The following is a 25,497-nucleotide window of genomic DNA, read 5'->3' on the forward strand; positions in this document are numbered from 1 at the left end:
ATTAATTTTTGCATTTATACATTGTACCATAGGTCCTTTTGGCTGGTAAGCAGTTATAACTAAAAAAAAATAATAAAAAAATAATATGGTAGCTTCTTATATAGCCCTCAGGTCCGTCACGCAGTGATGCTCATGGCGCTTCAACAATGTTACCGCTGGGCCCCGGTCACTGGGCCTTAAATCATTGCTTGACACCATCTCAGCTCCCTGGGAAGTATACAGCCTGTGCCGCCAAATATGTAGCGCAATCAAGGCTAATCAATACCACTCTGCCCTCACAGGTACCCATTTACCCCTGGGTGGAGAGAAGCAATTATAGTTAAGTGTCTTGCTCAGGGACACAAGTGACGCGACCGGGGTTCGAACCCACACTCTGCTGAACAGTATCACCAGAGCTTGAGTTCAGTGCTCTTATCTGCTCGGCCACGACACCCCACAATAGCCGATTATATTTTTTTTTGATCTACTTACTGATACCGCAGAAGGTTCCCCGGTAGCCTGCAGCACATACACATGTGAATCCATTGACTTGGTCATTACATGTAGCTCCATTCAGACATGGGTTACTGCTACACTCGTTGATATCTAGCACATCAAATCAAATCAAATCAAATCAAATCAAATCCAATCAGATCAGGTCAAATCAGATCTATTCAAATCTAAATCTAAAAACGCATGTGAATCCATTGACTTGGTCATCACTCATTTTACTCATTTTTATTTTGGCATCGATGCAATGCAAACTTTGTAATCGGTTTTTCACTATTCTCTTGTGACCAAGACGGCCGATCGATCTCAAAATTTTACAGGTTTGTCAGTTTATGTACATGGTACATGTACATTACATACACTGCAAGCAACTGTTTTGTTAGCAAAAACCACTCATGTAATGTTCCTTTAATAGAGCTACAAGTTGTCTGTAAAGATGTAATTTATCGGGAACTACTAATCTTACCGATTTCACAGTTGACTCCAGAATAACCGCCCGAACATTGGCAGAGATAGGAGTTGATACGATCTGAGCATCGACCTCCATTCAGACATGGAGAACTAGCACACTCATCAATATCTGTAAACAACAACAACAAATCATTGACAGAACAGATCAAACCAAACATTTATGAATTTACTGCATGTAAAAAACTTTGTCCCAGACGGTACTTTTATTTACAATACTCATAGAGCTTCCCATGAAATATGTACATGTAAATTGCACATAGCGCGTGCGCACTAACCTTTTGGTTGGCAAAATGAGGGAACATCGCGCTGTTTTGTACACGACTAATGGCCGCAGAGCGTTGCGCGCCTGCTCAGTGCACAACTCTATGGCGTTTGCCAACCAACAGTGTCTGTACGCATGCGTGAATGTAATTAGCATATTTTATGGGAAGGGTCCATTGTAAACAACCAGAATCCTACTTTTACCAAGTTTGTATTTTAAAATACGCATTTGAGCTTTTATAGTTTGAATTTTTTCTCATATTTTTTATACTGTCAGCCATGTTTTACGTGTATTAATGTCCATTATAGTGTCCTTTTAAAATTGTCAGGTTTTAAATTTAATTTTTTCTTTTAAATTCATCAGGAGTGCTACATTTTTTTTCTTCCTTTCCTTTATCATTCTTTTTTTTTGTACTTTGCATTTCTACCTGTGAAATGAAGAAATGAATGAATGAATATCCGCTGGTTGTCCTGTGGCCAATTTCACGAAACGATAGGATTTGTCCTATCTCGAGTTAGAATGAGTATTAAAGGCAGTGGACACTATTGGTAATTACTCAAAAAAATTATTAGCATAAAACCCTACTTGGTAACAAGTAATGGGGAGAGGTTGATAGTATAAAACATTGCGAGGAAACGGCTCCCTCTGAAGTAACATAGTTTTTGAGAAAGAAGTAATTTTCCACAAATTTGATTTCGAGACCTCAAGTTTAGAATTTGAGGTCTTGAAATCAAGCATCTGAAAGCACACAACTTTGTGTTTTTCTTCTTCCATAGTTATCTCGCAACTCCGACGACCAATCAAGCTCAAATTTTCACAGGTTTGTTATTTTATGCATATGTTGAGATACACCAAGTGAGAAGACTGGTCTTTGACAATTACCAATAGTGTCCACTGTCTTTAACTCGTCCTTATTTAGGATGGGTTCAATACATCCATCATCTATGTAATACGAAACTTAACTTGTTATAAGCCCCAAGACTAATTTTAAGTTAGGAAGAGTTTGGTGAAATCGACGGCTGGACAAATTTTGAAAAGGCCCATGAACAAAGTAATAAAACAACTTACCGAATTGGCAGTTAACTCCGGTATAGCCTGCTGTGCAGAGACAACTGTAAGAGTTGATTTGATCAAAACAGGTAGAGCCGAACCGACAAGGGGTGCTGGCACACTCATTTATATCTGCAAGTCAGGCCAACAAATATCAGACAGGGCTCGAATTTGGGGAAAAAATCCACAACAATGAAGGGCTTAAATGATGTTTGAAGCTTTGAGCGGTGTGGACAATAAGCGCAAAAATATAAATAGTAAACTTGCGGTGAATTTATGAATGGGAATAAAAAAGTAGTGACTAGTTCTTAAACTATCATTTAAAACCTTGCAGGGTTGTTGGCCAAGTAATAGGCCTGAGCCGAAAAGAATTATTATTATTTTTATTCCCTTATTAATTAGTTCTTACCTATTTCACAGTTTAACCCTGTGTATCCTGCCACACAGTTACATGTGTATCCATTGATACCATCAGCGCAGGTTCCTCCAAACTGGCAGGGAAAGCTTGAACATTCGTTAATGTCTGAAAAAATAGACAAGTTGATTTTTCTTAGAGCACTTTAAGAAAGAAAGCAAATATTTCTACTAAGCAGAATTTAGCAACGAACAATTTGCTAAAAATCTTTCTTAAGTTCAACCCTAAATTATTTAACAGGTTTTCTCACATGTTAATAATAATAATAATAACCAGTTTTTATATATCGCTTTTCACAACTCTCAGCGTCTCAAAGCGCTTCCAACATTAATACCCCTGGTCACTGGGCCATTGTTCATTCCTGAAACCATCTCCTTGGATGTACATGTACACACAGCGTGTGCAACTTTAAATGCGCTACATGTACTAAGCTAAATCAATCACAAGAACCATCTCTGCCCTCACAGGTACCCATCTACCCCTGGATGGAGAGAAGCAATTTTAGTTAAGTGTCTTGCTCAGGGACACAAGTGTCACAATCAGGATTCGAACCCACACTCTGCTGAACAGAATCACCAGAGCTTGAGTTCGGTGCTCTTATCCGCTCAGCCGAAACACCCCAATGTTGCAATTGAAACACCAAAGCGTGAAGTTACACAAAAAATTACATTTGTAGTTATTGTTGACATAAATGCACTTACTTATCTGACAGTTGACTCCCTGGTATCCAGCAAAACAGGCACATTCATAGCCATTGACTAGATCAGAGCACACACCATTGAGGCAAGGGTTACCAGCGCAATCATCAATATCTAAGGAGAAAAATTTAAAAAAAGATACAATGACCATTCAAAAAATAAATTTAAAAAAACTGTTTGTATTTGTCGATTTATCAATGACAAGAAGTTCCCTTAAAGCCATTATACACTTTCGGTACAGAAAAAAAAAAAAAAAGGTTCACAGATTTACAAATAATTTACAGGGTTTACAGAAGGTAATGGTGAAAGACTTCTCTTGAAATATATTTACCATGAAATGCTTTACTTTTTGAGAAAACATTAAAACGATATCAATTCTCGATAGCGAGAATTACGGATTTATAGTCAACACATGTCATGACACGACAAAACGCGCAGAAACAAGAGTGGGTTTCCCGTTATTTTCTCCCGACTCCGATGACTGATTGAGCCCAAATTTTCACAAGATTGTTATTTTATATATAAGTTGTGATACACGAAGTGTGGGACTTGGACAATACTGTTTACCGAAAGTGTATAATGGCTTTAATCCACTAGGCAAAAGTTGTAGCCCCGGCCATTTCCCTACCTTCAGCCCAGGTAGTAGTAAATAAGTTTTTCAGAACTAAGTGGTCTCCCAAATTCTGAAATCAACTTCTCGGCAAGTTCTTGAAGAACAAAATCTACACAGCCAATTGAGAGTAATGAGTAAATCTCTTCTGGGATGAATGTTGGCCAATAGTTCAATGTTTCAAACAGTATTGTTCTTATCTTCAGAATTATGCTGGACTGCTGTTTAAAGTGCAGCAGTGTTATGAGCATGGTGTTGGTACAATCATGTTTAAAGACACAGGACACTATTGGTAATTGTCAAAGACCAGTCTTATCACTTGGTGTATCTCAACATGTATGCATAAAACAAACCTGTGAAAACTTGAGCTCAATTGGTCACCGAAGCTGTGAGATAATAATGAAATAAAACACACCCTTGTCACACGAAGTTGTGTGCTTTCAGGTGCTTGGTTTTGAGACCTCAAAATCTAAATCTGAGGTCTCGAAATCGAATTCATGGAAAATTACTTCTGTCTCTAAAACTGTGTTACATCAGAGGGAGCCGTTTCTTACAATGTTTTATACTATCAACAGCTCTCCATTGCTTATTACCAAGTAAGTTTTTAAGGTAACAATTATTTTGAGTAATTACCAATAGTGTCCAGTGCCTATAAGTGTTCTGCTGAGTATGTTAGCGGGTGAGCTCTGGAAAACCTTCTTTTTTAAAAGAAATTAAAAGAAATTGATAAAATATGAAAATTTATGATTCTTACTGATCTCGCAGCGGGGTCCTGTGTAACCTTCGACACAGTTACAGGTGTAGGAATTAATACCATCGACACAACTGCCTTGGTTGAAACATGGGCTACTCTGACACTCATTGATGTCTATAAAAAGAAGAAGGAAAAAACAAAACATTGGAAATTTTCAAATGTCCGATAGACAGCAGCCCAATCTTGATCCCCCAAAACAAGGCGGTGAGATTGGTGTTGTGTTATTGTCTGAGGACACAAACAATCATAAGAGGGTGTTGACTTGTTGGAAGTTGAACCAAGCTTACATTAATGTGCAAGCGCCAAATTTCTGAGCTAGCCTTGTAAGCGTAGAATGCCTAGTACGTGGAGTATGCACACGCAGAAGCCAAAATTCGTCGCTAACCCGTGAAATAAGCTTGCCGTAACCACAGAATTCCCTGCTTCCGCATGCTTACGATAAGCAGATTCTGTGCTTACGAAAAGCAGAGCCATGAAATTGGGCCCAGATTGGTTGAAGAAGGGTGCCCTGCCAATTTGCAACAAGGAACCCAAGGAAAGCCCTGGGAAAAATGTGCATGGTGGTCATAAAAAGACCAACTGGACAGGGTTAAGCAAGCCCACCCCACATGACAAAACTAGCCAAGGTGGCACCACAACGGTTGTGTGTGTCCATATTATGTGTTTTATCTGTGAGTAATCTTTCCTTGACTTCCATTAGTTAAACCTTGATTCAACTCCCACTGGGGGCATTATGTGGATTGGGTTTACAGTCCCTACCTGACTGTGTGGGTTTCCCTAGAATAATTCACTGGGGTTTTCCTTCAATATCTAAAAACTAAAACTTCCTTCATTGTCTTCTCTCTGTGGGGTTCGTTGTTAATATAGTGATTAAGTATGGTTTTCTCGGAGTCAATGGCTACACAACCAGGATTGATAAATGAAATGAACAAACAATGTAAATGAAAACAGTGAGAAAATGAGACTTTTGCAAAGATTGAAACTTAACTTTTTTTTGAATGCAAGTTTGCCCAAAACAAAGCTAAAAGCCACTCTAGGCAAAGGGCTACAGGGAAGAAAACATAGAAATGCAGAAACTCAGTGGAGCTGAAGGTAGGAATGATATTCCTCTTAAAAGATGGAAGATCATAGGATGAAGGGAAACATGCACCAGGCAAGGACTTCCAAAGAGATGCAGTACGAGGGAAAAAGCTACTGGAGTAGCTCTTTGTTCTACATCTCCGCACAGCCACAGTATAAGGATGAGAACAAGCAGAAAGCCTGGTCTTGCGCTCAAACACCCTGACAGGAGGAACAAGGTTGGATAGACTGGTGAAACATTTACCATGGAAATATCTGTAAAACAGACAGAGGCTGAGTACTCACTCATTTCACAGCGATCGCCAGTGTATCCAGCAATACAGACACAGCTATAGCGATTGACTAGGTCAATACACAGTCCATTATTCAAACACGGATTGCTACCACACTCATCAATGTCTGTAAAAAAAAAAAAACATCAAGAAATTGTAAGCACATGTGACAAAAGTATCACTTTAAGGAACATTTCAGAAGTGCTAAGAAAACATTTTGTCTAAGATCATAGATTTACACAGTCTAATGATGATGATAGTAAAAAACATCCCTTGAAACATTTCTGTCTGAAATCTCACTAATTTTCCTGTTTGGACTTTATCGCTCAGTGAGCGTTGTGTTGTTTATATTGTTTTGAATCGATGTCATGTCGGTGTTTCAGTATTTTCTCGCGACCCGGATGGCCGATCGATCTCAAACTTCTATAGGTTTGTCAGTTTATGAATATAATGGGTTACATAAATTGCTTAGACTGCAAGCAACTGTTTTGTTAGCAGTAAAGTCCCTTTCATGTCACAAATGGTTGCTGCTTACCAATGCTACACGTAACGCCAGTGAAACCTGCTGAGCATGTGCAGGAGTAACCGTTAATCTGGTCTGTACATGTGCCTCCATTCTGGCAAGGGCTGCTGGCACACTCATTGTTATCTATCAGAAAAAGAAAAAAACAAACAAACAATTTATTTCATACCATGAATAAAATGTAATTCAACAGATGTTTAACTTGCATCGGGGATAAAGAATAGTATTTTGGGTTTTTACTCTGTACATCGATGTGTGTTAACACTTGTAATGATATAGTAAACATTACATTATAAAGAATGATTGACGAAGAATAAAGTCACCCAAGCGTGCCGGTGGCTGGTCTGTGCAAGCAGGCCAGCCAGGAGGCAGTCTTGAGTCAGCTGCTAAACATGTAAGACGTATGTCCTCTACACCTTTATGTAGCCAGGAGTGGATTTCACAAAGAGTTAGGACTAGTCTTATCTTGAGTTAGGACCAGTTACTCGTCCTAACTCGTCCTAACTATCCATGCAATTTGTATCTCTCCTAGGACTAGTCCTAAGTTAGGACTAGAACTAACTTATTGTGAAATCGACCCCAGGACCCAGGACTCGCCCTCTAGCCAGCGCTATACTACACACTGTATACTCAGTACTTTCCCCCCCCCGAGTGCCCAACAAAACAGAAATGCAGTTTGGGACCCTTGTGACACACAATCCATCTTTAAGAAATAACAATGAACTGCTTAAAATAAAACCAAAAATAAATATTTCTGGCCCTTACTGATTTCACAGACCAGTCCCCTGTAGCCGGGAGTACAGTCACAGACGAATCCGTTGATCTCATCCCGACATTGTCCTCCATTCTGACAAGGATTGCTGCTACATTCATCAATATCTAAAAAACAAACAAATCATAAAATTATATTCTTACATCTGGTAAAGGTTCCAGAGACGAGATCTATAGGAACCAAATTGGAGGAGATGAGTTCAAGATTTTCTCTTTTTTTTCCATTAAAGTCAGTGGACACTGTTGGTAGTTGCTCAAAATAATTGTTAGCATAAAACCTTACTTTGTAATGAGTAATGGGGAGCTGTTGGTAGTAACAAACACTGTGCGAAACGGCTCCCTCTGGAGTGACAAAGTTTTCGACGAATTTGATTTTTAGACTTCAGAATCAGACTTTGAGGTCTCGAAATCAAGCATCTGAAAGCACAAAACTCTTGCGACAAGGTTTTTTCTTCTTCCATTATTATCTTGCAACTTTGATGACCAATCAAGCTCAAATTTTCACAGGTTTGTTATTTAATGCATATGTTGAGATACACCAAGTGAGAAGACTGGTCTTTGACAATTACCAATAGTGTCCAGAGTCTTTAAAGGAGGACTGTCATTATCTTTTTTGATCGCGCCTCAAGATGTTCATCGCCCGACCATCGCCTGACCATCGCCCGACCGACTATAAACCGGCCTTAACTCAGTTACTGTATACCTTTCTCAGGCTATTTAAGAACAACTTTCCCGATTTTTCTGAGGGTCAAAAAGTCAGAATCAGACTTAAAGGGGAAGAATATCATGCTTGGTATTAAGTTGAGTTGTCAATAATGCCACAGTGATTAGTATATTGTGACATTAATTGCTTGGCAATTAAGATTGATACACAGTTAAAGTTCAATCTTATAGCTCTTCGTGAAAGCTGCCCCTGGACTATAACATAAAACAAGTGCATAAGAAATAACCCGCCTGGGTAGTAGTGTCAAACATGAACAAAAACAAAACAGACAGGTGTTAGGTAATTTGGTTTCAAGACGTGCAAGACAGTACAATACAATTCAGCAAAAAAAAAAAAAAAAATGATAGAAGGCATTTCAAAGGAGCTTTGTCAAAAATCTAAATTTAAAGGAACATTACAGAATTGGTTTTGCCAATGAAACATTTGCTGGCAGTGTAAGCATTTTATGTAACCCACCATATACATAAACTGACAAACCTGTAGAAGTATGAGATCGATCGGCCATCTGGGCCACGAAAGAATAGTGAAAATCAATTGCACATTTTGCATGACATCGATGCAAAAAATAAATGAACAAAACGCTCACTGAGCGATAGACTGTAAACGCAAAATTAGACTATTTATTTCTCATCAAATATGACATTTCAGACAGAAATACATAGTTTCAACGGATGTTTTCTACTATCATCATCATTAGACCGTGTAAGTTTGATGTAAATCTGTGATCTTCATGACTTTGTTTCTGACCAATTCTGTAATGTTCCTCTAAAAACAAACATCCCAATCTGCACAAACAAATAACAAAATTGACCTGTGATTTGAAGGGTTAAGAAACATAGACAAAAACATACCATAAATAAATTGATAGTTCTCGATCATCAACAAGTATAAACTTTGAATGGCTGAACTTGTAACTGTTCCTTTATAACTCCTTTAGAGAGCATTAATTGCGTACAATCATCTCCTAATATCCTTGCTATGAATAATATTGTTGACATAATTATTATCCAGCGAAAATGACAAGATACAGAAAAGTGGTTTCGTTTTGAATAACAGGTTTAAACGGGAAGCATTACAAAATGTCAACTCGGGTAATATTGAAGTTTTGGTTTTTGAGTGGAAGTTAAGGAACTGTAACATCTTTTGGCTATGCGGCTGCTTTTGGCATTTCGGTACAAGTTGCTTTGCAATGCTATGGTCTTGAAGACTTGCAGAATTGAAGACCATTTGGCGACCCCAACCAAAGCCCAACTGAGTCAATTACCGGTTGGTCTGAACAGCATCGTCACTGCGCTCAACCATACACATGAAAACGATCAACCGATTACCAATGTTTCTGGTTGGTGTCGCCAAAACACACTCAAGGACAAAATGCTTGGACATGTACATGTACATCACTCAACAACAAAAACAGCCGCCTGTGCATGCAGGAGCTACATATAGTGTAGCCAGGTAAAGTCAGTAATGAAGAAACTTGAAAAGAAACAAGACAGTGGTGATGTCAGACAGGGTGATAGTAGTAGAGACAGAAGAAGGAAGGGGTGTGGGTGGGGAGGAATGTTTTATATAGGAGTTCAATCACGGAAGCTTGAAGTTTAAAAAGTACTGGTGATAATTTAAAGGGGCTAGGTCATCACGACCAAAGTACATGTTAGGCCTGTGGGTGTACTGGCTGTACATGGAGTTATGAATTCTCCCCCAGTGTACACACGCTTTTCATAGATACAGAGGAAGAGCTTGCGTACAGTATGAGTGCTAGTTCATGAGTCAATGTGAAGGCACAGGCCTACTCTGATCTTGATAACACAGCCCCATTTTAGGTCAAGTAACTACTGACACAAGGAAAATCTCATAGAGCTATTTAATTGGAGTTTAGAAATCAAAGATCATGTTAAGGTTAAACAGATCAATGGAGCTTGTTTAAGTATCGGCACAAAATTTGGAAGACATTGTAAAATTCCCAGTATTTCCTTTTCCGTTACATCACATTAACAAGAAATAATTAACCTAAGAAAAAGTTGCGGTGTGATAGTTTTTTCTTAATAAAAAAAGTTATATCAAACCTACACCAAACTACTATTACTGGGATAATTATAAAAAATATATATTAAAGATATACCAAACTATTTAAAAGTTACTAATTAAGTTTATCTTAGTACTTACATTACAGTATACCTCACTCGTAGCTGACAATGATGAAGGAAAGTTTTCTGTTTCTCTCAGCAACATCGCTGGGCGGCACAAAAATCATACCAAGCTCTCTGATACAATGCCTTGGTTTTTAACAGACCTTTTTGTTAGGTGAGGTTTGCAGTACGCACCATGTGAAACCTCTTTCGAGTGTTGTTGATTCTGAAAAGAACCGGTGGTCGGACCCAACTCAAGGTTTCGATCAGTATGCTCTGATTGTCTTCAGGAGAAAGACCCTTTTGTGTGATTGACAGGGATCCTTCCTCCCTCTAGCAAAATCCAAAACCAGATGGTATCACAATACCAAACTGTTCGTTCGGTGGAATGCCTGCTCCCATGTCAAGTGTAATCAGAGAAAGTACTGACACAAAAAACCTGCTAAGCACAGGAAAATATTGCTTAGCAGAACAGGTTACCAGCCAACATTCCTTATAAAGTTTACATAAGTGTGCGACTGGTGCCCACTCATACTCATAGAGGAAACATTTTGTTAAAAGTATTTTCTTCAAATAAACAGCTTCACAACAATAACAACAATTACAACAACAACAACAGAAAGAAGCAGAAAAAAAAAGAACTTTACTTATTGAGCAGTCCGTCCCAGTCCATCCTGCTTGACATTGGCAGATATAAGAGTTGATTCCATCCTCGCAGTTGCCACCGTTGCGGCAAGGTCTACTGGCACACTCGTTGATGTCTGAGTATCACAAATAAAAACAAAATGGGAAATGTTGAAGAAATAAACAGGATAAGGGAAACTAACTTAGAAGTATCAGCTTCTTTTTAAACTTGTATAATTGTTTTTGATGAGAGATCGCCTAACATTATCACAAGGAGCCAATTTCATTGAGCTGCTTAAGCAAAAAATTTGCTTAAGCACGAAAATAGCTCGCTTATTTTACACATGTTACTGGCCAAAATTTCATGCCATATACATTGCTTATGACTAGTTTTTAGCTGTTGTGTACTTAGCATAACAATTGAGTGGAGTCTTGGTAATCTGATTTTACTAAGCAAAGAATTTTTTGCTTCAGCAAAATTTTGTGCTTAAGCAGCTCTATGAAATTGGGCCAAGGCTACAGTCAGCCACTTCCAGGGTGAGGTTTACACTTTACTGATTTGGGCTGTCGACCCAAATCAACTGCCACCATGGGCACAATCCCGTCTACTCCTGGGACTGAAACAGGGTTACCCCCTTCTTAGTCCATAAGGATGTAGCTATACATGTAGGTACATCATCCACTCTGCCTTCCCAGACTTTATTAAAGCCATTGGACCCTTTCGGTTCAGAAAAAAAAGAAAAAGTTCACAGTCTTACAAATAACTTACAGGGTTTACAGAAGGCAATGGTGAAAGACTTCTCTTGAAATATTATTCCATGAAATGCTTTACTTTTTGAGAAAACAGCAAAACAATATAAATTCTCGTTAACGAGAATTACGGATTTATTTTAAACACATCTCATGACACGGCAAAACGCCCGGAAACAAGGGTGGGTTTTTCCGTTGTTTTCTCCTGACTCCGATGACCGATTGAGCCTAAATTTTCACAGGTTTGTTATTTGATATAGAAGTTGTGGTACACAAAGTGTGGGCCTTGGACAACACTGTTTACCGAAAGGGTCCAATGGCTTTAAGGCAATTATGGTTAAGCGCCTTGCTCAAGGGCACAAGTACAATGACCGGGTATCAAACCCACACTCTGCTGCTGACAACACCAGAACCATTGGGTCCTGTGAACTAGCCTTCTCAAAGGCTTTCTAAACTCTGCTGAGGTCAAAACGTCAAGCCCTTAAAGGCAGTGGACACTATTGGTAATTACTCAAAATAATTATTAGCACAAAACCTTTTTGAGAAAACACTAAACCAATATAAATTCTCGTTAGCGAGAATTATGGATTTATTTGAAACACTATCATGACACGGCGAAACGTGCAGAAATAAGAGTGGGTTTCCTGTTATTTTCTCCTGACTCCGATGACCGATTGAGCCTAAATTTTCACAGGTTTGTTATTTTATATATAAGTTGTGATACACGACGTGTGGACCTTGGACAATACTGTTTACCGAAAGTGTATAATGGCTTTAAACTACTTTTTTGTATGTATGAATTTCAAATTCTCTACCCTCTTAGAGACAGCAGTTACCAGGTTACTCAACAAAGTTTCTCAACAGTGATGAATAAGTACTCACTTTGCTGACACTGGTTCCCTGCGTAGCCTGGTACACAAGAGCAGAAGTAGCCGTTTACCATGTCGATACATGTTCCTCCGCTCAAGCACGGGTCACTTCCACACTCATCAATATCTGCAAACAGACAGTAACAACAAAATAAAACTAAAAACCCAACAAAAGACTACCTTGTCATTTAATCGGCATTCATAAAACCTCACTTTTGCTATTCCTATTGGTGGAGAGCGCGTCACGTGGGGGTGTTTAAACGGTTGATAATGACCAGCTGAAGCCAGTTGTTTTCGGATACATTTAGATCATTACTACGCGCACAAATGCATATCCGAAAACTGTTTCAGTCATAAAAATGCAACACACGTATAACAAATACGTTTTACAGAGTTTCTTACTTTAGTGCGCCTTTTAACCAAAAAGGCATTTATGAATGGGAATAAAAGAGTAGGGTTTTTGCCTTCGGCTCAAATTTGTCAAACAATGGAGTGATTTCGTTTAATATTTTCTTGCAACTTCGATGACCAATTGGGTCCACATTTTCACAGATTTATACACCACAATTACCAAATGTGTTCATAGCCTTTCAACTTACACTGTTTAAAGATAATAATCCAATAATCCTTGCTCAGGTAAATCAGGATTAAAAAAAAAAAATCAAAGTCCTTTTTTATAGCATACGTAGTTGAGGCATTACCTTTACTGTCCTGGAAACAAAAACACACATACATGGTAACTGTGTTTTCCTCACAGGATGGTTGAGGCATTTCCTTAACTATCCTAGGAAAAAAATACATGTTTACTTCTGTTTTTCTTTCCATGATGGTTGAGGCATTTCCTTAACCATCCTAGAAATAAAACCACATAATTTATGTTTTTTCTTCCTATGGTGGTTAGGGTAATGCCTCAACCACCCTAGGAGAAAAAATGTGTTGTGTGTGTTTTTTTTATCCTAGGGTGGTTAAGGAAATGCCTCAACCATCATAGGAAGAAAAAATACATGTTAACTGTGTTTTTTTTCTAAGGATGGTATGGGCATTTCCTTAACTATCATGTATATTGACTGTGTTTCTCCTCCTAGGGTATTTTAGGCATTTTCTCAACTTTCCTAAGTCTGATTATCGATTATAGGCAACAGTCAGTGTTGTACAACTGATTATTTAAATCCTACCGTTTATTATAGAGTCGCGAATAGTTGTAATGTTTATGTGTGTAAGTCTCTGGATGGAAATGCCCCCTTAAAGGAACACGTTGCCTTGGATCGGACAAGTTGGTCTATAAAAATCATTTTTAACCGTTTGTTATAAAATATAATAACATTCTAAAAACAGAATACATACATGTGTTTGATAACTTCTAAATCAATTTGGATCTAACCCTCTACCATTTTGTTAATTGGGTTGAAGCTTACCCGTGCCACAGTTGTTGCCAAGAAAGCCTGGAGCGCATGAACAGACATAGGAGTTGATTCGGTCAGAACACTGCCCGCCATTCAAACATGGATTACTGCTACATTCATTAATATCTGAAACAAGAGGAAAATTCATATTAAAATCATTCACAAAAAGAATCAAAGGAGCATAGAACAGAGTGAGAGCCTTACTTGATAAGGGCTAAATAAATATCTTAGAAGCTGTTTTGAAATTATGGCACTTCAACTTTTGGAAGCCCCTGGAATTGTAAACTTTCAGGAAAGAAGTTTTTGATTTTTGGGGTTAACCAAAGAATTGACTATGAGTGGGATTCGAACCAATGACCTCCGGTTTAACGTGCCGGCGCTCTACCAACTGAGCTATCTATCTAGCCCTATATTGGTGGTGTCCCTATTTTGTCAATATCTTTGTTCGGGGGTGCCAGTCAGATGCCATACAACCGTAAACTGCCGTGTAGCCAGGGATCACACCCAAATTACGATACAACCTGGGAAACGGCAGCTAGGGGATCACCTTAAGGGGATGCGACTTTTTGTTTCAGATATCAATATAATATTATATTGAAAGAAGTTTTCAAGAGAATTCGATCAATGAATATGATATCTCTATATCTGAACAAACATATTGACCAGCTAGGGAGATCGCCAACATAAAGCTACAGAGCTCAGGCGGAAGAGCACCAACATGTTAACCCTCACAAGAGACCATAGAGCGGCCACAAGCGGCTTGTATCAAACGCCCAGAACAGTCACAAATGGCCTCAAGGTTTAACCTACAGTACTGCAGCCGATTTCACGAAACGCTAGGATGAATCCTAACTCGAGTTAGGATGAGTAACCCCCTCCTAACTTAGGATGGGTTCAATGCTTCCTACGTATTTGAATACGGAACTCAACTCGTCCTAAGTACTAAGATTAATCCTAAGTTAGGAAGAGTTTGGTGAAATTGACGGCTGGTCACATAAAGATGTCAAAGTAAAGGTCATATCCGGACATGATATACAATTTATAAACACAAAACTACATTTTCTGTTTTAACATGTTATTTCTAAATGACATTTTCACTGAAAAAATTTGATTATGTCCTGGGTGTTTTGTGAAGATGGTGAATGGTCTCTAAAGGACTATTAAAGAAAAAAGGAAAGTACATGAATCAAGGATTATGAATGTACATGTAGTTGAAGTAATACGTACTGAATTGGCATTGGTCTCCATTGTACCCCGCTTGACAAGTACAAGTATACGTGTTGATGCCATCGTTGCAGGTACCTCCATTACGACACGGACCACCGGCACAATCATCAATATCTGAGGAGATGAGAAAACTTGTGTTACTTAAAGACAGTGAACGCTATTGGTAACTAGTCTTCACAGTTTGTGTTTCTCAACATATGCATAAAATAACAAACCTTTGAAAATTTGAGCTCAATCGGTCGTCGACGTTGTGAGATAATAACGAAAGAAAAAACACCCTTGTCGCATGAAGTTGTGTGCTTTCTGATGCTTGATTTCGAGGCCTCAAATTCTAAATCTGAGGTCTCAAAATCAAATTCGTGGAAAATTACTTCTTTGTCGAAAACTACGTCACTTCAGAGGGAGCGGTTTTCACAATGTTTTACACTATCAACCTCTCCCCATTACTCGTAATCAAGAAAGGTTTTATGATGATAATTATTTTGAGTAACTACCAATAGTGTACACTGCCTTTAAAGACACTGGACACTTTTGGTAATTGTCAAAGACCAGTCTTCTCACTTGGTGTATCTCAACATATGCATAAAATAACAAATCTGTGATTATAGTAAAGTGTCTAGCTCAGGGACACAAGTACATCACAACTGGGACTCGAACCCACACTCTGCTGACCATAAAAACACCACAGCATGAGTTCGGTGCTCTTATCCGCTCAGCCACGACACCCCAAGTAAAGATGTTACTTACTGAACTGACAGCGTTCACCGTTGTACCCGGTAACGCAGTTACAGAAGAATGAGTTGACTCCATCTCTACACGTGCCGCCATTCAAACATGGATTGCTACCACACTCATCAAAGTCTGTTTCAGAGAAAGACGATCACAAAATACATTCAAAATTTACCACTAGCATAATTTGTAAAACACTCGTTGATGCAATGATTCTCGTATTGGTGTATCTCATAGTTGTGTTGTTGTTTTATCTCAGTGTTTGTGTTTTTGTTGGTCTTATTGTACAATGTAATCTTGCTGTATTTTTTTTATTTCTTAATCTTTATAATATGTAAAAAAATTCTGTACAGCGTTTTGAGATTTTCTTTTGTGTAATAAAAATAAATTATTATTTATTACTGTTTTGAGCTGTCTGTTTCTAAACAAATGTTGTGTCCTCCACCCGAAAAATTAAGTTTGAAAAAAAAAAAAAATTCCAAGTTCCCTATTGAGAACTATCCAACCCCAGGTCGACTCTTTGAGTTAAATGAAATCCATTCATAACCTACCCATTTAAGAAACCACACAGTTTCTAAACTCAGCCCGGGCTGTATACTCCCCTTGGAGTTAAGAAAGATTAAAGGACCGATTTTAGCTCAATGACCAGGCCCCTAACGTAAAGCGCATTGACTTTAGGTAGTTGTAAACTGCGCTATAAAAGAACTAGTTAATTATCAGTGGTTTTCTTTCAGACATATGACTTTGGCATTATTGAATTTAAAATCTGGGCCCAATTTCATAACACTGCTTAAGGTAAGCAAATTTGTGTGCTTACTGTAGCAGAAAAAATTGCTAAGGTGCAAACATATTTCATTGGTTAGCAGAAAAATTAGGCGGTCTTATTGCGCATTCACCTCGGATTCGCATTGATGTCATTTATTTTTGTGTAGTAAGCACTCAGGTTGTCATGCCTCTACACTGTAAGTGTGCATACGGTTTTCAGCGCTATGAAACGGAAATCGTACAGTAAGCACAATATCAGCCGCTAAGCAGCACTTTGAAATTAAACCCTGGAAGCTCCACTGAAACTTACTGAATTGACATCTATCTCCGATGTATCCGGCTACACAGGAACAAGTGTAGGAGTTAATTCCATCCGTGCAGATACCTCCATTCTGGCAAGGATTGCCTGCACATTCATCAATATCTGCGTAAGAAAAAAAAAACAGAAAAAAAAACACCACATAAGCCATTTTGCGAGATAGATTTTGAATAAATCTGAGCAAACCAGAGCCCAAAATATAAAAAGTACATGAAAATAATGCTACGCAAATAAATTTGTTAAACAGTATTTTCTGCCACACAGCTTCAAAAAATTGGGCCCTGTAGAAAAGGGAGCTTGTTAGAAGAACCAGAAACAAGACATTTAAAAGGCCCGGTCACAAAGCCCCGATAACGAGAACGAAAACAATAATGATAAAAATGCAAGCCCTTGATTGGTAAAATTGCTTCATGCAGAATACACCCACGCTTATTCAACCAATCGAAGGCGTGCCTTTTTATCGTTCTCGTTTTCGTTCTCGGTCGAGGCCTGTGTGACTGGACCTTAAACCCCTGCTCTTCCATGATAAGTGTTCTTCTGGTTTTTGTGATTATAGGATTTATCAAACTGAAAAGAAATGTAAGGACTCACTGATTTGACACCTGTTGCCTGTATATCCAGCAAGACAGGTGCAGGTGAATGAGTTGATCCCATCACGGCATGTCCCTCCGTTGAAGCATGGATTAGTTGCACAATCATCAATATCTAGAAGTTAGAAAGACAAAATCAAAGTCAGTCACTGCTTAAAGGCACTGGACACTATTTGGAATTACTGAAAATAATTTTTAGCATAAAACCTCACTTGGTAACGAGTAATGGGGAGAGGTTGATAGTATAAAACATTGTGAGAAACGGCTCCCTCTGAAGTGCCATAGTTTTCGAGAAAGAAGTAATTTTCCACGAATTTGATTTCAAGACCTCAAGTTTAGAATTTGAGGTCTCGAAATCAAGCATCTTAAAGGACACAACTTCGTGTGACAAGGGTGTTTTTTTCTTGCATGGTCATCTCGCAACTTTGACGACCAATCGAGCTCAAATTTTCACAGGTTTGTTATTTGATGCATATGTTGATATACACCAAGTGAGAAGACTGGTCTTTGACAATTACCAATAGTGTCCAGTGTCTTTAAAGGCACTGGACACTATTGGGAATTACTGAAAAAAATTGTTAGCATAAAAACCTCCTTAATTGGTGTCGAGCAATGGGGTGCTGTTGATAGTATAAAACATTGTGAGAAACGGCTCTCTCTAAAGTAACACAGGTTTTGAGAAAGAGGTAATTTCTCACTCAAATAATCAAAAACTTCAGCCGAAGCCTTTTATTATGCAGCTGAAAGCACACAAAGTAATGCAACAAGGCTGTTTTGCGTTCATTATTCTCTTGCAAACTCGATGACCAATTGAGCCCAAATTTTCATAGGTTTCATAGGTTTATTGTTTTATAAATATAATATGCTGAAAATTTCAATACTGGACATTAATATAATTTTTTTGTTAAACTGTCAGAGTAAATAAGTTGCACTTCCTAATATTTGTAATACTAAGATATGTTTGTAATGTTTAGGTCAGACGATCTACATTGTACCTTTACAAAAAAGGGTTAAATTTAGGAAAACAACTTACTGAATTGACACGTATTCCCAGTCCATCCGGCTACACAGCTACAAGTGAATTGGTTGATACCATCTCTGCATGTCCCTCCGTTTTGACAAGGATTGCCGGCACAATCGTCAATATCTGAAGAAATCAATAAACACAAAATGAGATCGATAAAAAGCACAAAATGAGTTGGATACATTAATGACAGTGGACACTATTGGAAGTTGTCATAGACTAGTCTTCAAAGTTGGTGTATCTCAACATATGCATAAAATAACCAGCATGTGAAAATTTGAGCTCAATCGGTCGCCGAAGTTGCGAGATAATAATGAAAGAAAAAAACACCCTTGTCACACAAAGTTGTGTGCTTTCTGATGCTTTATTTTGAGACCCCAAATTCTAAACTTGAGGTCTCAAAATCAAATTCGTGGAAAATTACTTCTTTCTTGAAAACTAGGTCACTTCAGAGGGAGCTGTTTCTCACATTGTTTTATACTATCAACCTCTCCCCATTACACGTAATCAAGAAAGGTTTTATGATGATAAATTTGTTGAGTAATTACCAATAGTGTCCACTGACTTTAAATAGATCTGCCAAATTTTGTCTTTGTTATAAGTTATTGCAGTGATGAATTTTGAGACCCAATTATTAAGCACCTTGTAAATGTTAACAAAGTGCTACAGCGCATACAGCAGTGACAACCAAGAACACAGGGGCGAACCCTTTCTCTTTTTGATAAGTGCACTGGGTTCTTTTACATGCGTTACACAACACATGGGACCAATCGCTTTATGTCCCATTCGAAGGACGAAGCAATGGTCTAGTGTCTTGCTTAAGGACACAAGTAAATATTCTAAGCCACAAACCCTGTGGTCTCATAGATTTCCCTCCAAATTCAAGCCCTACAGTTGATCAGTGTACTTACTGAATTGACACGTGTTACCAGTCCATCCCGCAGTACAGCTACAAGTGAATGAGTTGATACCATCTCTACATGTGCCTCCATTCTGGCAACGATTCACAGCACAATCATCTATGTCTGGTGACAGAAACAAAAACTTTAGACTTTAGAATCCTTGGATCCTGTAAGTAATTCACCGTGATTGTTTTACAAAACAGTGATTTTAAAGTAATCTACAAATACAAAATAGATGTTAACTTTGCATCGGGATAAAGAATATTAATTTTGGGTTTTTACCCATACATCAATGTGTGTTAGCACTTTATTTACCCGAGTCCATTGAAAAAACATTAGAGGCAAATTAATCGGGTGGGATTCGAACCCACGACCCTTGCAATTCTAAAGCAGTATCTTACCAACTGTACCACCAAGGTTGCCTGGTGACACATCGGTGTACATGGGTACAAACCAAAATTAATATTCTTTATGACCCGATGCAAATTAAACATCTACTAAATATCATGTCTGTTTTAACAATGTGAAGCATCACTGTTAAGTGCCGGCAGAATCATCCAGTATTTATCAATATAGGACTCCTATATTCAACTTTGGAGCTTCATATGCCTAGGCAGTAAATACATAGCAAAATAAAGTATGAAAAGACTTACTAAATTGACATGTATTTCCGGTGTATCCCGCTAAACAATTGCAAGTAAAAGAGTTAATTCCATCTCTGCATGTCCCACCATTGACACAAGGGTTGCCAGCGCAGTCATTGATATCTGAAAAAGGAACAAAACAAATGAATTGAAAACATTTTGAGGTTTCAATATTTCTTGGTCATATTTCTATCCCAAAGTATTTCCATTCTCAACTGTAAATGGAGGACATCCAGATAAACAATAATAACAAATTAAAAAATTCCTCCTAAGAGTCAAAAATGAGATTCTACAAACTAGCACTGTGATAAGTTCCCAAAGTAAAAGAAAAACCAAACAATTTGAGAGATATTTGTGTAAAACATGATTGTATTCTCTTCAAAACATCTATCCAACCATATTTGTTTCTTTACAAATGCCTTGTATAGCCCAAAGTGCCCAATCCAAGGCAAATTGTTCTTGAAGGGGCACTGAATTTTCCCCCCCAGTGAGGGCACTTCCATAAGGAAAATTGCAAATTTGTATTGGAACTTCGTAAAGGGCACCACAGCAAAAGCACAAGATAGCACCATGACAATAGACCGATCCATTAAGCTCAGCCCCTTGCGTATTGACCAATCACAACACAACGAAGGCCCAACACTAAGGTCTGACATGCGTGCGCGTACAGTGTATCTTGGCGCGCGCGGCAGAGTTGTGCAGAAAGGCATTGAAGAGCCCCACGTGTTCTTGCTCACACGTGCATCGTGGGCGGAGCCTACTGGATCGGTCTATTGCTTTGGGAGTCGTTGGTTATTGAGGCCTGCAGTATATAGTAAAAGAATGAGCAAAATGTCTTTACGAGAATTGAATGGTTTTCACTGTAATGTGTTAATGACTGCTCAGTACTTACTGAATTGACACGTGTTACCAGTGTAACCCAAAACACAACTACAAGTGAATGAGTTGATGCCATCTCTGCATGTGCCACCATTGAGACAACGATTAGAAGCACAATCGTCAATATCTAAAATATAAAATGCAAAGAGGAACAACTATTAAACAATTTGTATTGTTTCATTTTTTTAAACTAATTTTTTTTTTATGCAATTTGCCAGACACACAAGGCCTGAAGGCCACTTTACAATTAACTTGTTTTATTCTTATAACCTAAGATATTAACTGAAATAGTTGCCTGTATTTTGGTTCACTTTAAGTTACTGTATAAATCCCTCACACTGCGTCACAAAATGTAGTTATACATGTATAGGGACACCGCCAACATAAGGCTAGATAGCTCAGTTGGTAGCGCCAGCACGTTAATCTGGAGGTAGTGGTTCGAGTCCCACTCTAGTCAATTCTTTGTTCGACCCCCAAATCAAAATATAGTTCAATTAGATAGAGCACTTACTGAATTGACACGTATTCCCAGTGTATCCGGCTACACAGCTACAAGTGAATTGGTTAATGCCATCTCTGCATGTCCCTCCGTTTTGACAAGGATTGCCGGCACAATCGTCAATATCTACAAACAAAAGAACGATTCAACAGGTTATTCATTTTTAAAATGTTTTTATTTTGTTTCGTCAAAAGTTAGTATTGCTGTTTTTACAACAGCTTCTTATTAAATCTTTGTTTATTTTACTAAGTGCTTTGTCTGTGTGTCTCAAAACTCTCTTTATTGATTTCATAACAGGTATGCTAAGTTTTGAAAGTATCAGACTTAGTGTTGTCACGGGCAGAGCGGTTTTGGCATTTGGGAGTGTCTTGGCCAAGCGATTAAGAGCACTGAATTCAAACTCTGGTGTTTCTGATCAGCAGAGTGTGGGTTTGAATCCCCAGCCGTGACACTTGTGTCCTTAAGCAAGACACTTAACCATTGCTTCGTTCTTCGGATGGGACGTAAAGCCGTTGGTCCCATGTGCTGTGTAAACACATGTAAAGGAACACAGTGCACTTTATCGAAAAGAGTAGGCGTTCACCTGGTGTTCCTGGCTGGATTGGCAGCATATTACGCCACAGCACCTTGTAAACCATTACATGGTGCTAAGTTTTGGGTCTCATACATGTATCTAAAACTTCATCCCACTCACCTTGCAGTAAAAATACCTGGCGCTTTGTATCCTTTGGCAGAAGGTGCGTTATAAATAGGGTAATTATTATTATTATTATTTTAGAGCATTGAACTCAAGTTCTGGTGGTTTAGTAATTTTCACAAAATAATTTTTTTTTAACTGTAATATTTCCATGCACTTACTGAATTGGCACGTATTTCCAGTCCACCCGGCAGTACAGCTACAAGTGAATGAGTTGATACCATCTCTACATGTACCTCCATTCTGGCAACGATTTGAAGCACAATCATCAATATCTAAAATAAAAGAGAATAATTAAAAATGCAACTTTAAAAAATATTCAGAAATACCCCAGATAGTTGCTCTACATGTATTTTGATTGGTCGAGAGGAAATCACGTGGGGTGTTTAAACGGATGATATAACCACAGCCAGAAGTGTTTAAACATGGGCGTGACACGCAAGCGTGCACCTGTGCTTATAAGACAGTTTATTTATTCCTATTGGTCGAGAGCAACGGCTGAACACCTGTGCAACACACGACGCGCACGCCAATCTCCAAATACACGTTATAAGGAGTTTTTACCAAAGGGCCTTCCCATTTAACAGCTGCATTTATGGAGGGGTGTTTTGTTGAAAGAAATCATTGAATGATTATAATTTTTTAAACCAAAAAGTGTTGGTGTTTTGACCGTAAACGTATTTATGAATGGGAATAAATATGTGCTTGGCCTGTATTAAACACTCTGTTTATCGGTAACTGTCGCATCCAGACTGCAACCGGTATTAAACAGAGTGTTTAAAACCGACCGAGCACATATTTATTCCCTTATTTGTTTGTTATGAAAAAGAAAAGACCAAAAAAATGAAAAGTTATAGAATACGGAAAGACAGACTTACTGAATTGACACGTGTTACCGGTGTATCCCAACACACAGCTACAAGTGAAGGAGTTAAACCCATCTCTGCATGTACCACCGTTCAGACATGGGTTGCCGGCACAGTCGTTAATGTCTGATAAGAAAAACATGTTTTGAACCAGTTAAAGCAAATGGGAACCTTGGAATCGTGGGTTCAAATCCCACCCGAGTAATATGTGCGTGATTTTTGTTTTCACAAAACTTGGAATTGCTTACATATCAGTGTATATGGGTGACACCCAAATGGATATTCTTTATTATTCCTGATTAAAAGTGAACATTTATTAAATCTTGGAATGGTCAAGGACAAATAAATACAAGTTCAGATTCAATTAAATCTTGATTTTTGAAGCAAATTTGAATCTTGGAATGGTGAAAAAAACCAATAATTACAAGTTTGGATGGAGTTGAGTACTATATATATCTTTAAGCCAATAAAGTCTTGGATTGTTCAAGAAAAAGTTTTAAAGTTCAGACTCGGTTAATTTTGTATTTTTTAAGTCGACTGGAATCTTGAAATGGTCAAGAACAAATAAATACCAGGTCAGATTCAGTTAAATTGTTCTTTGACAACTGGAATCTTGGATTGGTCAAATAGCCATTATATTTTTTTTCAAAGAGGTGAATTTATTTCAAGCTGAGATATCACAAACTGAAATATCTCTCAAGATAAATTTCTGTGGGAAGAAAAAAAAGTGTCTGATTTTAACAGACTTTCATCTTGGAAGAAGACAGCCTGAGCAATAATAGCTTGAGCAGAAAAAGGTAACTTTTAATCAAGTCAAAGGTCAACCCCCACGACCTGTGACCTTTGATTGACAAAGCAAGCAGCTTGAATGAACTCTAAGATAATAAGTAAATAAATATTTACCAGCGTCTTGATCTCTTCTAATCCTGATACACTTCCCAGGAAATAAAATGGAGTTGCATCTTCCAATAAATTTTTTCCGATTTTGAAAATGATATCATTAATCAAGGGCAAACACAGAGCTGTGTCTGTGTAGATATTTTTGGTTTGAAAGGCACTGTACACCTTTGGTAATTGTCAAAGACCAGCGTTCTCACTTGGTGTATCTCATCATAAGCATAAAATAACAAGCCTGTGCAAATTTGGGGGTCAATTGGTCATCACAGTTGCGAGAAAATGATGAAAGAAAAATACCCTTATTGGACGAATTTGTGTGCTTTCAGATAGGAATAAAAGACTTCTAGCTAGAAGTCTTTTAGACTTCTAGCTAGAAGTCTTTTATTATTTTAGTGAGAAATTACCGCTTGTTTAAAAACTACAATACTTCAGAGGGAGTTGTTTCTCACAATGTTTTATACTACCAACAGCTCTCCAATGCTCGTCACCAAGTCAGTTTTTAAGTTAATATTTGTTTTGAGTAATTACCAAACGTGTACCTTCCCTTTACGCAATTTGTTTGAGAAAGAGTTATTTTGGATAATACATGTATTAGATGTTGATTTTTTGTTGTAAGGAACATTGCATCAAGGTTGGCATTAGTTGGGTTAGGTTTACAAGAGCAAAATTTCACAAAGCTTTCTGATTCAAATCGTCATTATTGCCAGAGTAACTTTACATTGTCTGGGCTCCATTTCACAAAGAGCCAAAAATGGTCTTGAGAAGTGTTTCAATTTTTAATGGCAAACAAAGTGCAAGGCCCACTACAAAGAACATGACAATATTAACAGCTGATCTTACGATGAATCTTAGGTCATAATCGATTAGGTGGTTTCGACTAAGGATGTCCTATACGCATGACTAGTTGTTCTTTTGTAGAGTAGCGCAATGAGTGCCGCTTCCGGCGGATATCTGCGCTTTATTAAGTGTCCATTATTGTTACTATTCTTTTAATATTATTATTATTCATATAGTTACTTGAGATCCGCCAATTCGGAAAAAGGCCTTAGTGCTTCATGAAGTTGAACCCCAGCCACTAATTCATGCCATACGCATACGCATTTGTTTTAATGTCACATCAACAAGTTATCACCCAAACAGTTTTCTGAACTTACATGAGTTTTCCTTCAGACCAAGCGAGGGGGTAAAACAGTCACAACACAACAATGGTTCCACCAACACATATCGCCAAGACAAATTCAGGAAGAAAACAAGCCTGCTTTAGATTTGCAGCAAACCAAATAAAGTGCTTCTGTAAACAAACAAAACAAACAAACAAAAAAGCTGACCAACAAAGAGCAGCCACATTGCATTTTTTTTAACGGCTTGCCAAGATTAAGACAATGCTATATTAGAAAGTTGCAAGATACACGATTATTAACGAGCTACTATAATTATAGAGTCGTTTGCTTTTTTGAGAAATTGACCACACAGCCGATTAAGTTTGTTGAGTCACATCCACTCACCGAAGGACAACGTCTAGCGTAAAACTGGGGGAGGGGTTGAGTGGGTGGTATCATAAGGGAAGG

The 25,497-nt window shown here is 38.1% G+C and overlaps 1 protein-coding gene across 1 annotated transcript in view; it reads right to left on the bottom strand.

The window, feature by feature from the left end:
* LOC139944031 (uncharacterized) overlaps positions 1 to 25,497 on the bottom strand; it is a 120,008-nt gene that overhangs the window by 40,835 nt on the left and 53,676 nt on the right. Inside the window, 23 exon segments of the mRNA XM_071940976.1 lie at positions 472 to 585; positions 956 to 1,069; positions 2,291 to 2,404; positions 2,682 to 2,795; positions 3,389 to 3,499; positions 4,750 to 4,863; positions 6,115 to 6,228; positions 6,637 to 6,750; positions 7,390 to 7,503; positions 10,893 to 11,006; positions 12,502 to 12,615; positions 13,904 to 14,017; positions 15,119 to 15,232; positions 15,866 to 15,979; positions 16,923 to 17,036; positions 17,523 to 17,636; positions 18,555 to 18,668; positions 19,457 to 19,570; positions 20,101 to 20,214; positions 20,984 to 21,097; positions 21,482 to 21,595; positions 22,328 to 22,441; positions 23,045 to 23,158. Coding sequence (XP_071797077.1) covers positions 472 to 585; positions 956 to 1,069; positions 2,291 to 2,404; positions 2,682 to 2,795; positions 3,389 to 3,499; positions 4,750 to 4,863; positions 6,115 to 6,228; positions 6,637 to 6,750; positions 7,390 to 7,503; positions 10,893 to 11,006; positions 12,502 to 12,615; positions 13,904 to 14,017; positions 15,119 to 15,232; positions 15,866 to 15,979; positions 16,923 to 17,036; positions 17,523 to 17,636; positions 18,555 to 18,668; positions 19,457 to 19,570; positions 20,101 to 20,214; positions 20,984 to 21,097; positions 21,482 to 21,595; positions 22,328 to 22,441; positions 23,045 to 23,158 — 2,619 coding nt within the window.

The sequence above is a fragment of the Asterias amurensis genome, chromosome 11 (assembly GCF_032118995.1).
Source record: "Asterias amurensis chromosome 11, ASM3211899v1".
Classification (NCBI taxonomy): Eukaryota; Metazoa; Echinodermata; class Asteroidea; order Forcipulatida; family Asteriidae; genus Asterias; species Asterias amurensis.